At 38.9% G+C, this 14323-nt stretch overlaps 1 protein-coding gene across 1 annotated transcript; it reads right to left on the bottom strand.

The window, feature by feature from the left end:
• Nucleotides 1-13016: 13016 nt before the first annotated feature.
• On the bottom strand, nt 13017-13706 carry LOC131353990 (serine/threonine-protein kinase pim-1-like). Its single transcript, XM_058391173.1, has 3 exons — nt 13537-13706; nt 13273-13449; nt 13017-13155 (listed from the first exon to the last, which is right to left on the bottom strand). The coding sequence occupies exons 1-3, from the start codon at nt 13700-13702 to the stop codon at nt 13049-13051; spliced, it is 450 nt and encodes a 149-aa protein (XP_058247156.1). The 5' UTR covers nt 13703-13706; the 3' UTR covers nt 13017-13048.
• Between the last annotated feature and the right edge of the window lie 617 nt (nt 13707-14323).

Below are 14323 nucleotides of genomic sequence, written 5' to 3'. Positions count from 1 at the left end.
AGGGCATGTTTTTCCTCTTCCAGCACTGTTCAGAAAGATGACATCACGATGACATGCTGAAAGTGATGAGACACTACAGCGTGGAACTGTGATAATCATGATCACGAGTACAAGGGTGATGACTAAGTGGTGGACTGTCAGGACACTGGTCATTATAGCCGACAAGAAAGGCTGGAAGACAAGTCCAGCTGAGAGCTTTTTCATAGGCTACTACCTTGAGGTCACAGCTTTGTGATTAGCAAAAGCCAAGAAGAAACTGAGAAGGAAACTCTCCAGGCTGTCCCTAGATTCTGTGCTGCTGCTTTTGCTATTTATTTTTTTCTCCACTCCATTGTTTTTTTTGTTTTTTTTTTGACTTTCTAATTGTTCTTATTACCTTGTTTCCTTAAGTCATTAAATCATTTGTGTTTTATTTTACTGTGATTACATTTACACATCTGCCTTTAATCGTCCTTTAAACTCTTCTCAGTGTGATATAAAAAACTCTTTATATATCTGTATGTATGTATGTATTTACACACACATGTGCAATACTGTGTAAAGTAATATATATAAAACTGCATCAAAGGACTCATTTAAATAAGCTATACCAAAGAAATGGCAATATTTATAGACTAACAATCTATACCTGAAACAAGCACTCCTGTTTAATTAGCAGGTTATGGTTTATTCATTTTTATGTTTGTTCATACAGAGACTCCCACTGATGGCTCTGATTAATGAATTGACTAAATCATAAGCACTTTTGCAGTTAAAATGTGAACATATATAAGAATAGCAAATGAATCATTCATGAAAAAACAAGGAACAATCAAGGAACAATCAAGGAACAATCAAGCCAAGGCCTCTCACGATTCTCTATAACTTCCATAGCATTATAAATGGACCTCTTATTAACAAAACTTTGGAGACAAATAATATGAGTAATATTCTACACATATTTGGGAATAAACTGTTAAAAAATGTCAGTTGATAAATGGAAATAAAGCAAAAACACCATTAATACTAAACCAGTACAAACAACTTGAAGTGTAAGAGAATATAACAAAAACAAAAAATCTCTCACACTGAACTGATCAGGCCACTTCCTGCTTCTAGTAGATACTATTATAACATGTGTGTGTTTTTACTGTGTGGTACTAATCATAATGATTAAATGCCACATTTCATTAATATGTAATTGGCAGAATGTTATAGCTGTAGGCAACTACATCAGTGATGTCTGCAGACAAATGTTGTTTATATCATTTTTTAAAAGATATTATACAAATATTATTTTGACTTGAATGACTTTAGACTGCCCTGTGATGGACTGGTGACCTGTCCAGGGTGTACCCCTGCCTTTGGCCCAATGTGCGCTGGGATAGGCTCCAGCAGATCCCCGTAACCCTAATTAAGAATAAAGCGGGTATAGACAATGGATGGATGAATGGATGACTTTAGACTATGCAGAATTGAGGCGAGGCAGAATCAGACGGTTAAACTTTATAAGTTGTTCATTAGAAGCTTTAGAAGGGGTGAGCGGCGTCCTCCACCGGACCATGAAGTGGAGCGGCATCCTAGACTGGCAAGATTCCAGTAGGGTCCGATAAAAAGGGAAGTGCCCTCCACCAAACATGGTGCCGAGCAACATCCTTCATGGAACCATGAAGTGGAGCGGCATCCTCGACTGGAACAGAAGTGGAGACGCCTCCCTGAGGAAATGGGGTGAAGAAATTCACCTGCTCGAAATGATGTTGACAACCAAACACGTGGTCAGCCGGATGTCATCAACCAACAGTCCGGACCTTTACAAACACATAACAGGTCCTTGCAAAAAAAAAAAAAACCCAAAAAGAACCCCCAGGAAACTCACTGGGTAATCCAGCTGGGTCTTCAAAATGGTCAGTCATTCTGTCTTCATGGAGCTCAGGGGCTTTGTGCACAGGGGCATTGTCATGCTGAAACACTGTTTGTAGCTCCAGTAAAGGGAAACAGTGTTTCTAATTTTGTGGCAACAGTGTCTGTCTTAATTGCAGTGTTAGTGTGCAAAATCTGTTTTCTCTGGATATATGTTTTTGGTGAAACAATGAAATTAAATTTACTGGTGCTTTTCAACCCATGAATTAGAGAAAGCTGGAGCATTGCAGAGCAGAAGCAAAATGCTTTCATACATCAAAAGACTGTGAAGACAACCTCAGATGGGCATGATGTTAACAAGGGAAGTGATGGAGGAAGATCACAACGGTGATGTTTGATAGATCGGCCTTTTTACAAGTGCTGCAATAACAGCATTTTAGGAAATAATAGCTTATTGAAAATTGTTAGCATTGTAATTGTTGGGTTTTATTTCATCATTTTGTTTTCTGTAACCTCAGATTGTTATTGGACACAATCACTGATTTCATTCTTTACATTTTCTTTTGCATATCTACAGAATACGTCTGCGTGTGAGATCACTGGCAGATTAAATGACACATACTGCTGTCGCTTTCTGATGACTCACTACTAATGAAAATACACTGAACTCTCCGTATACCTCAACGCTTTCAACACACTGATGTGATCAGGTGCTGCTATCCACAGGCAGTGGACATGCATCCTGCATTGAAACCAAGGCTTAATCCCAAACAATGAAAAAAATGTCCATCTGTCGAGAGGTGGCAGCAAAACATGCTCAGGAAACAGACTCTTTTATATTTAAATGAATATATTTACATGTATTTAAATATATTTACTATATATTTTGTACAATTTCCAAAGCTGGTATATGGAAAGAAAATAATTTCACTGTTCTGCAGTGTATATGTGACTAAAATAAAGGTTTCTTCCTCATCTTCTTCTTTTTCTTCATCTTCTTCTGAGGTTGACATTGTACCCCGCTCTCCCCATTTTAGGGTGTTAAACTTGTCTCACAATGAGAGGAATAGAAAACACCAAACGGTTGAAGATTGGCAGATGCGCTTTTAAACCCACCTTTGAATGAAATCCAGTACAATTAACCTTTGGTCACTGCAATTTCCATGTATTTTGTATGAGCTTGGATTGGTTTAAGCTTCCAATGAAACTCAACCAACTCTGTTTACTTCACACCAACATCACTTTAATCAGACTCAACGGCCAAAAGTTCATGGTTGTATATGACACTAGACGTTTCAGACAGAAGTTACATACAGAAATACACGGAATTTAACTTAAAACATTTAAAACTGAGCTTGTACATACTGTCCCTTTTCTTTGAGTCATCACATCAATATTCATTAACAACCGTACAGATTTAGAAGAAATGCCAAGAGCTGCTGTGATCTTGACACATGCAATTAAGTCTCAGTGAGAGCTATTTTTTAGACGCTCTCCTGAGGTCTCTCTTTCAGGCTCAGTGATCTCAGGCAGCAACTTTCGGAGCAATTATTTCAACCACAGGTTCCATTAGGCCTCAGACAATAAATACTTTTGGCTTCCATAGAGCCACAAATACACTTTCAATGCCACCAAGAAAACACTACCAAAAAAACCCACAAAAAACCCCACAAGCATATTGCATGTGAAGAATCTGAAATGCAAGATATTAACATAAAGAAGTATTATAAAAGAGAGTTACAGTGGGTTTTCCTTAGTTACAGGATGATCACTGTTTTATTCCGTTATCGGATGACCACACACTTAATATTTAGGATCCATATAAATTAAAAACATTTATTAAAAAATAATAACTAAAATAATAATAATAATTAATTAATTGTTAAAATATTTTAATTAATATACAGAATGTTTCCTGTAATATTAAATAGTTAAAATCTTAACATTTTGTATTGTCTATTATAGTGTAAGTATTAAATCAGTAAAACTTTTTTAAACCTCAGTTCTCAGGAGGCTAGATTTGATTTTTTTTAAAGAATTAGAAGTGTGAAAAAGTAATTTAGGATGAAGATGAGAATGTAAGGGAGGATGAAGAAGAGAGAGTAAGGGAGGATGAAGAAGAGAGAGTAAGGGAGGATGAAGAAGAGAGAGTAAGGGAGGATGAAGAAGAGAGAGTAAGGGAGGATGAAAATGAGAGAGTAAGGGAGGATGAAGAAGAGAGAGTAAGGGAGGATGAAGAAGAGAGAGTAAGGGAGGATGAAGAAGAGAGAGTAAGGGAGGATGAAGAAGAGAGAGTAAGGGAGGATGAAGATGAGAGAGTAAGGGAGGATGAAGAAGAGAGAGTAAGGGAGGATGAAGATGAGAGAGTAAGGGAGGATGAAGAAGAGAGAGTAAGGGAGGATGAAGAAGAGAGAGTAAGGGAGGATGAAGAAGAGAGAGTAAGGGAGGATGAAGAAGAGAGAGTAAGGGAGGATGAAGATGAGAGAGTAAGGGAGGATGAAGAAGAGAGAGTAAGGGAGGATGAAGAAGAGAGAGTAAGGGAGGATGAAGAAGAGAGAGTAAGGGAGGATGAAAATGAGAGAGTAAGGGAGGATGAAGAAGAGAGAGTAAGGGAGGATGAAGATGAGAATGTAAGGGAGGATGAAGATGAGAGAGTAAGGCAGGATGAAGATGAGAGAGTAAGGGAGGATGAAGAAGAGAGAGTAAGGGAGGATGAAGATGAGAGAGTAAGGGAGGATGAAGAAGAGAGAGTAAGGGAGGATGAAGATGAGAGAGTAAGGGAGGATGAAGAAGAGAGAGTAAGGGAGGATGAAGAAGAGAGAGTAAGGGAGGATGAAGATGAGAGAGTAAGGGAGGATGAAGAAGAGAGAGTAAGGGAGGATGAAGATGAGAATGTAAGGGAGGATGAAGAAGAGAGAGTAAGGGAGGATGAAAATGAGAGAGTAAGGGAGGATGAAGAAGAGACAGTAAGGGAGGATGAAGAAGAGAGAGTAAGGGAGGATGAAGAAGAGAGAGTAAGGGAGGATGAAGATGAGAGAGTAAGGGAGGATGAAGATGAGAGAGTAAGGGAGGATGAAGAAGAGAGAGTAAGGGAGGATGAAGATGAGAGAGTAAGGGAGGATGAAGAAGAGAGAGTAAGGGAGGATGAAGAAGAGAGAGTAAGGGAGGATGAAGATGAGAGAGTAAGGGAGGATGAAGAAGAGAGAGTAAGGGAGGATGAAGATGAGAATGTAAGGGAGGATAAAGAAGAGAGAGTAAGGGAGGATGAAGAAGAGAGAGTAAGGGAGGATGAAGAAGAGAGAGTAAGGGAGGATGAAGAAGAGAGAGTAAGGGAGGATGAAGAAGAGAGAGTAAGGGAGGATGAAGAAGAGAGAGTAAGGGAGGATGAAGATGAGAATGTAAGGGAGGATGAAGATGAGAGAGTAAGGGAGGATGAAGAAGAGAGAGTAAGGGAGGATGAAGAAGAGAGAGTAAGGGAGGATGAAGATGAGAGAGTAAGGGAGGATGAAGAAGAGAGAGTAAGGGAGGATGAAAATGAGAGAGTAAGGGAGGATGAAGAAGAGAGAGTAAGGGAGGATGAAGAAGAGAGAGTAAGGGAGGATGAAGATGAGAATGTAAGGGAGGATGAAGATGAGAGAGTAAAGGAGGATGAAGAAGAGAGAGTAAGGGAGGATGAAGAAGAGAGAGTAAGGGAGGATGAAGAAGAGAGAGTAAGGGAGGGTAAGTGTGGATGTTGGAAGAAGAGCGCGTGAGCAGCACTGGGATGCTGATGGAGATCCATGTGCAGTGTCACGTGTGTGAAGTGTAATTCGCATCACAGTGAGTTAACCAGCTCTGTGACACAGAGCAGCACCAGAGCAGTGTGTGTCTTGTACTTCTCTACAGCTTTAAAAACACAATGGTTCATTACTTGGAGAGAACAGCTCGAGCTTCGCGCGCCGGTGTGATCCGCTGTGCTGAACGGGAACACTGAACCGGATATTTTAACGAATGTGGATGATCTTCGTGTAGCACGAGACACAATGAATACAGAACGTCCTGTAGACTACTGAGTCTTCGGTATCTTCTGTATTTATGTTAAAACGGGGGAAAAAAGTCTTACCGCGATGCAGAAAAGCGTTTGGTGACGCTTAAGGCACTGGATCGCGTTTCATTTGGACTTTTCCCTTTTGTTTCTTCCGAGCAGATGGTTTGCTTAGCAAGAATGTCCAAGGTCCGAATACTTCTTTTCCTCCTTCAACATTTCGTGTTTTCTCTTCTATCTGCGAGCATCACTAAAGGTAAAGCCATCTGGTTTTAATTCAGGATCTCACAATGTGTCAGAATGGGGCAAATTACATGGGGAATACATAAAGATGTATACAGAATGGGGCAGTTTACATGGGGCATACATAAAGATGTATACAGAATGGGGCAGTTTACATGGGGCATACATAAAGATGTATACAGAAAGGGGCAGTTTACATGGGGCATACATAAAGATGTATACAGAATGGGGCAGTTTACATGGGGCATACATAAAGATGTATACAGAATGGGGCAGTTTACATGGGGCATACATAAAGATGTATACAGAATGGGGCAGTTTACATGGGGCATACATAAAGATGTATACAGAATGGGGCAGTTTACATGGGGCATACATAAAGATGTATACAGAATGGGGCAGTTTACATGGGGCATACATAAAGATGTATACAGAATGGGGCAGTTTACATGGGGCATACATAAAGATGTATACAGAATGGGGCAGTTTACATGGGGCATACATAAAGATGTATACAGAAAGGGGCAGTTTACATGGGGCATACATAAAGATGTATACAGAATGGGGCAGTTTACATGGGGCATACATAAAGATGTATACAGAATGGGGCAGTTTACATGGGGCATACATAAAGATGTATACAGAATGGGGCAGTTTACATGGGGCATACATTAGATATATAATGGCATAGACTGTAGTATAGAATAATTCCTGTTCATAGAGGATAGGATGTAATATACTGTATGTAGGTGTTGTTTAGAGAGATGATATGGGAATGGTCCATGATACATTTACCGTCATCATCACCTATATACACTGTACAATATTTAGTAGCTACTGTTAGCTATTTGAAACGAGAGCAGCATTTTATATGGGCAGATATTCCCTGTAACAGAAATTACTGTTTGACTTTCTTTAAGCCTGTATTCATTTAAGAAGAAACTATTTACATACCTCATTAGTACCAACTTATTACTGCAGTGTTGGCACCCATCCCTTATAATACAGCATCATCCTATAGTGAAAAATGTAATGCTGAATGCCTTACTGAGTTGTATCGTAATTTTTCAGTCTGTTCTCACACACATCGTTTCATACACTCATCATAGTCGTGAGAAAAATATAATAGTTTCACAAGTGGTCTGAGAATGACAGACGGTGACAGTGCACATCAATATCATCATTGCCCTGGTGTGTAAGGTCTTTTTATATTTATTTATTTACTAAATCCTTTTGTCTAATGCTCATTCAAACCTAAAATCCAAGATGCTGTGGAGATTTAGTTATGAATGGAAAAAGGGGTATCACTGGGCCAGGTTAACGGTACTTTTTTGTGCAAATCAGCAGCCAATGCTATTGTGATAGACTAATGTAACTAGACCTTTTAGGATCAGTTATCCTAAACATGTTGAAAATATCACTTCTATTCTCAGAGATATTTGGATTGAAGGCACATTCTTTTGGTAATTGAAAAAGTTTAAAATGTCTAGTTGACACATATTATTTCAGGTGTACTGACCAGGCATTATGACCACCTGTAACATTATGACCACCTGCCTAATATTGTGTTGGTCTCCCTTTTGCTGCCAAAACAGCCCTGACCCGTCCTGCACTGTGCATTCTGACATCTTTCTATCAGAACCAGCATTAACTTCTTCAGAAATTTGAGCAACAGTAGCTCGTCTGTTGGATCGGATCACACGGGCCAGCCTTCGCTCCCCACGTGCATCAATGAGCCTTGACCGCCCATGACCCTGTCACCGGTTCACCACTGTTACTTCCTTAGACCACTTTTGATAGACACTGACCACTGCAGACCGGGAACACCCCACAAGAGCTGCAGTTTTGGAGATGCTCTGATCCAGTGGTCTAGCCATCACAATTTGGCCCTTCATCAAACTCGCTCAAATCCTTACGCTTGTCCATTTTTCCTGCTTCTAACACATCAACTTTGAGGACAAAATGCTCACTTGCTGCCTAATATATCCCACCCACCAACAGGTGCCATGATGAGGAGATCATCAGTGTTATTCACTTCACCTCTCACTGGTCATAATGTTTTGCCTGATAGGTGTAAGATGTATTTTAAACAAAAATCTCTATTCAGTAATCCATCCACTGTCAAATCACCACTCCTCTATGAGTATACATATTTCTATTGTATTTCCATTGTAAATCTACAAACATTTTTAAAAACGGAAATGTTTTACATTTTTGAGTTGGTTTCCCACATTTCCCACTTTGGGTCTAACAGCCCAAAGAAGACACAGGTGTCAAAACCATCAGCACCTTCACAATTAATATTTGGTGCCTTTATCAGCACAGAAGCAGAACTTGGTTCAGGAAAGCAGTCAGGATGGTCAGTAGTCAGGAGTACTCTGATGATGCCACAGCTTGGGGTTGTGAAAAAGCACAAGTTAGCTCACTGCACACACCTTTGCATGTTTTTCCTAGCAGTGACGATATTTTACACTCAGTGTCTACAACAGCTTCCAAAGATCTTTCCTTTCAAAGCATCTTCTAGCAAGCTGAAGAAAGGCTTCAAAGTGTAGGTTTTGTCATGCAAGTGCAAAAGTAAGAAAAAGTATTCAATATAGAATTAATAAAAAATTTGAAGGAAACGTCTCACTAGATGAATAAAACAAAGCCGCTGGAAACGCAAGAGATGGGGAAAAGTGTCATAACACCAAAGTCCATTAGACTTTCTCTCTGCTTGTATACTACAGCATTACACTCTCTCACTGTTTCAAGTAACACTAATCAGTCATGGGCAACTTCAAGTTATATACCTTCAGCTTCAGAATTATTGGAGAGGTGGTTAGGGTCAGGGTCGTTATGGATTTATTGCAGCAACACTGGGCATGAGGTGGGAATACACTCTAAATGGGAATATGACAGTTAATTACAAGACACACTCATTCATATCTAGTGGCAATGTAGTGTAAATTCCATCCACTGATGGAATTGACTGGTTTTTTTGGAGAAATATTTATACTCTATTGAAACAGGAGCTAGTAGGGGGGAATTTGACCATGGTGAACCAGGGCCATTAAAGTATTAATACTAGCCATGAAATACTGCAAAACTTCAAATTATGGAAATAATGTTGCCAAACAAAAGATGATTAAACTTAAACTAAAGAGGCAATTAAAGCAAAAATTACTCTGTAATTGCTCAAGCTGAAAGTGTGTGCTATTATTGAAACAGAGAGGAAAAAAGCAGCTTGACAAAGCAAAGAGATGTTGATGTGAAAGAGATGACTAATGTGAAAAGGCACTAAGTAAAACAAGTATATAAAGCTTCATCTTGAAATTTGTACTTTAACCTGAACAGAAAATGGGCCTTTTTAATTAAATCTTGCCGAAATAACAGATCTTAGACAAATATATCAATTTAATAGGCTGTTGTGTAATGTGCCTCTGGAGTCTTTTGTGTTGGAATTATGTGACATTCAGCAACCCATATCATCATTGCTCCAGACACATTCATCTTCATCTCGCTGTCCCTCTCCTCCCCTCCTTCCCATCTCTCCCCACCCCATTTCTCTCATCACCTTGCTGCTTTTTTTTCTGCCTGTGCTCCCTCTTCATTTCCCCTTCACACGCACATTGTGTCTGTTAGCCATCAGCTGATAAGCTTATATTTCCACTCTTAGAAACCCTTCGGCATCTTGAGAAAACTGGAAGCCATTAAAAATTTTGCAAATTAGAAATCAAATTATTTTATATTATATATATATATATATATATATATATATATATATATATATATATATATATATATATATATATATAAAAAACTCTGAAAAAAAATAAGAGACCACTGCCCAATCTCCAGATTTGAACCCTATTGAACACCTCTGGAATGTCATCAAGAGGAAGATGGATGGTCACAAACCATCAAGCAAAGCTGAGCTGTTTCCTTTTTTGCAAAAAGAGTGGTATAAAGTGAAAAACTGGTGGAGAGCATGGAGCTAAAACGCCTGCAAATCAGGGTTATTCCACCAAATACTGATTTCTTAATGTTATTTAGCCAAAGCATTAACACAATTTGTTTACAAATTATTAGCATTTTGTTTTATTTGAGTTATTAAAGCTCTGCAATATATAACTCAAATAAAACAAAATGCAAATAATTTGTAAACAAATTGTATATATATATATATATATATATATATATATATATATATATTGCAGAGCCTTATCTCTCACAAAAGTGTCTCACAAAAGTATCTCACAAAAGTGAGTACACCCCTCTAATTTCAGCAAAAATTTTAGTATATCTTCCCAAAGGACAATACTATAGAAATGAAACTTGGATATATTTTAGAGTGGTCAATCTGCAGCTTGTATAGCAGTATAGATTTACTGTTCTCTGAAAATAACTCAACATACAGCCATTATTGTCTAAATAGCTGGCAACAGAAGTGAGTTAACACCCTAAGTGATAACAGCTGTACATCATTTAACCATGCAAAATCACATGTCCTCTTTTGTCAGCTTGATGGGACCATGCAAATTTGTGTATCTTATATTAGAGCATTTAAAATTTAGTGCTTTGAGTACAATTCACTCACCTGTTAGTGGGTGAGATATATTAGGCAGTAAGTGAACATTGTGTCCTCAAAGGTGATGTGTTAGAAGCAGGAAAAATGGACATGTGTAAGGATTGAGGCAGTGTCATGCTTTGGGCACTGTTTTGCTGGGAAACCTTGGGTCCTGCCATCCATGTGGATGACATGTTCCACCTACTTAAGCATTGTTGCAGACCATGTACACTCTTTTATGGAAACGGTATTCCCTGATGACTGTGGTCTCTTTCAGCAGGATAATGCACCGTGCCACAAAGCCCAAAAGGTACAGGAATGGTTTGATGAGCACAACAATGCATAACTTGCTTTTAAAGTTTTGCATAACTTGCTGTTCTCTAACAAGGTGCTTAATGGCAAAATTCACAACTGGTGTTTGATCCATGAATCGACCAATAAATTTTCTGGTTCAATTAGAATTGGTATTTAAACAGTCCTCTACATCGTGCTGTTCACATTTTGACATCATGAGACCAAGACCACACCTAACAGTTGATCAACAGTACCTCACCATTGCGAGGCTTCAAACAGGATGTTCTCAGAGGGAAGTGGCCACTGAGCTTAGAGTGTCACAGAGTGTCATCAGCAGGTTGTGACAGAGATACAGAGAGACTGGAAGAGTCACAGAAAGGCATAGAAGTGGACGTCCTTTGGCCACATCCCATGTTGATGACCACTTCATTGTGAACAGTGCCCTGCGGAACCGGATGATGAATGCCACTCAACTCCAGGCACATTTAAGGGAGGTGAGAGGCACCCAAGTGTCATGTCAGACCATTTGAAACCGTTTACATCAGCGTGGTCTGCATGCTAGATGACCTGCAAGGGTACCTGACCACACCACCAGACACAGACGTCATTGTTATGCTGGACGAGGGACCAGTGGACCTCAGTGCTTTTCTCTGATGAAAGTCGATTCACGTTGAGCAGAAATGATGGCCGCCAACGATGTTGGAGACGTCAAGGAGAACGCTATGCATCAGCCACTGTTGTGGTGGTGTTACAGTCTGGGCAGGTGTGTCTACTCAATACAGAACTGCCCTACATCTTGTGAATGGTACAGTGACAAGCCAATACTACCTGAACAACATCATTAATCCAGTCATTGTGCCCCTGCATGAACAACACAGGCCTAATTTCATCTTCATGGACGACAATGCTCCAGCTCTTCGAGGTCGCATCATTAGGGAACGGCTGCTGGAGGCTGGGGTACCTCAAATGGAGTGGCCTGCACTTTCTCCAGACCTGAATCCCATAAAAAACCTATGGGATCAGCTGAGTCACCGTGTAGAGGCTCATAACCTTGCACCCCAGAAACTCAATGACCTGAGGGCCGCCCTTCAAGAAGAGTGGAATGCCATGCCTCAGCAGACAATAAGTCGACTCATGAACAGCATGAGACGTCGTTGTCAAGCTGTAATTGATGGTCAAGGGCACATGACAAATTATTGAGACATTGACATTTTTTGTTGTGGTATACCCACCACTGTTGTTGGCTTTTGTTTCAGTAAATTGTTTGAGATGAGGAAATCACCATTACATGCTTCTACTTAAATGCCCTACTTTCATGATATAATATCACTTTAGCGTGAACTTTTTACATTTTCCATAAATTTCACCCAAAAGCCAAATATCCTTAACTTTTTGTGTGTAGTGTATAATGAAACGTATACAATTGTATAATATAAACAGTTCTACGTATATTTAAAAGGATTTGCAGTATGAGTATATTGTGAATAAGAATCTCAGGATGAGCTCAATTTTCATGATTACAGCAGAAGGTCTTAAATTCAAGTCTACATTATATTCATATGAAATCATTGACTGAAGTGACAGTGAGATTTGGGCATGAACTGCTGATGGGAAGTGCAGATTTTTAAGCTATCCATTTGTGTTCATCCACAGCAGAAGACGTTGAGTCATAAATGCTGACGGCTCCAAGCAGATCATAAATATGATGATATTGAATGAAAGCAAACAGCAGCCAGTCAGGTATAAGGTTCATAATTTATTTACAGAAATTGATTTACAGGAATTCAAATTTATTGACAGGAATATATTTACAGGAATTATAATTTATTTGTAATTATAATTAGTAATTAAAATGTGTTGGGTGCTGATGGCCTGATCCAACATGGCCTATTAATCATCTGTGGAATAAAAACATGTTTAAATTAATATAGAGTATTGTAGAACCTAATGTTTCCTTATTTGATTTCTTATTCAATTGTCATGAAAATAAAATTACATGATACTTTATTGTAGAAGCATGCAGTAGGGTTCTAGTACAATCCATGTGAGCTGGATCATATTCTGTGTTAGTTCATTTTATTTAGATCTGATGTTTTACCTGGCTAACCGGAAAGGCCTTCTGTGAACCACCCATGTTTACTGATCTGCTTCAGGCTTGGTCTTTTGGTGGGATCTTGCTCCAAGCACCAGTTGATCAGATGGCGGCAGGCTGTGTGGGCAGTGAAGTAAACAGAGACAGAAATTTACTCACTAATTTTTAATCTTCACTATCATTTTTCTCAGATTTGTTGTAATATCTCAAAATGCTGTTTTTATATTCTCTCACATTCAGACAGGCCAGGTATGAAATTGAGGGACCCAGCAACAATTTCCTCCTCATTACTGAAGGGCATTTCTCCACAGACTATGCTGTATAGGAGAATGCCCAGACTCCAGACGGTAGCATGGTCGGCGTAGTACTGTTGTTGCTGGATCCATTCTGGAGGCCAAAAATCTGGGGTTCCTGAGCAGAAGAGCAAGAACAACATCAGCAACATCACAACTTAGATATTCCTTTAATTATGTGCAATATCTGTTGATGTGCAATTACCTGCATATTCCACGTAGGGCGTGTCCTGCCACAAATCGCCACAGCCAAAATCGATCAATTTAATGTCCAGGGTGTCGGAGTTGAACAGAAGGTTTTCCGCCTTGATGTCACGGTGGAAAACCTTGTGACTTTGGCAGTAGCGGGCAGCCTCGACCACCTGCAGCATGAAATAATAATAATAATAATAATAATAATAATAATAATAATAATAATAATAATAAGCTTAAAACTAGTGCTGGGATTAATGAAGTTTTATCTAATCTTATCTTAGGGATGCGCTACAAGGAAATGACAACCTTATTATAGATTTAAATCACCAGAGAAAGTTTTTGGAGAAAGTGCACAGGCAAAAATCTGGACAATGCTCATGTCATTAACCTCATTAATGCTCTACAGTTCATGTATTGTGTTGACCAGTGCAACACACTCTTTCCTACAAACTCCTTCGTACACTGATCCAAAGCCTAATAAATAAAGTTATTTATTTAAAGAAGACAACTTAAATGAGCAACAGAAATGAAATGTGTTGTGTTTTTTATTTCTTTTTATACAACAGCACAATAACTGCTAACCTTATCACAGCATTCTGATCATGGGTAGAAAAGCCAGTTGTTACTTATATAAAAAACAGCTTTCGTATCTACCTCAGATATACACTGCAGTCAGAAGAATTGACCACATCATTAACATCCCAGAGTTTCCATCATTTTCTTTTTTTTTTTATTTTCAAGCAAAACCCATTTGCTGTTATTGCTTAACTAGCCTGAAATAGTGAATACTTAAGCAT

The sequence above is a fragment of the Hemibagrus wyckioides genome, linkage group LG06, assembly GCF_019097595.1.
Source record: "Hemibagrus wyckioides isolate EC202008001 linkage group LG06, SWU_Hwy_1.0, whole genome shotgun sequence".
Lineage (NCBI taxonomy): Eukaryota > Metazoa > Chordata > Actinopteri > Siluriformes > Bagridae > Hemibagrus > Hemibagrus wyckioides.
The sequence above is the reverse complement of the archived record's forward strand: the minus strand, read 5'-3'. Positions and strand labels throughout refer to the sequence as shown.

Excerpts from the sequence above, each read along its gene's own strand:
- LOC131353990 (XM_058391173.1), bottom strand. The coding sequence starts at position 13,702 with ATGCTGCAGGTGGTCGAGGCTGCCCGCTACTGCCAAAGTCACAAGGTT. Across the intron at positions 13,450-13,536 it reads GCCCTACGTGGAATATGCAG|GAACCCCAGATTTTTGGCCT; the intron begins GTAATTGCACAT and ends TCTTCTGCTCAG. Across the intron at positions 13,156-13,272 it reads CATACCTGGCCTGTCTGAAT|CCTGCCGCCATCTGATCAAC; the intron begins GTGAGAGAATAT and ends CTGCCCACACAG.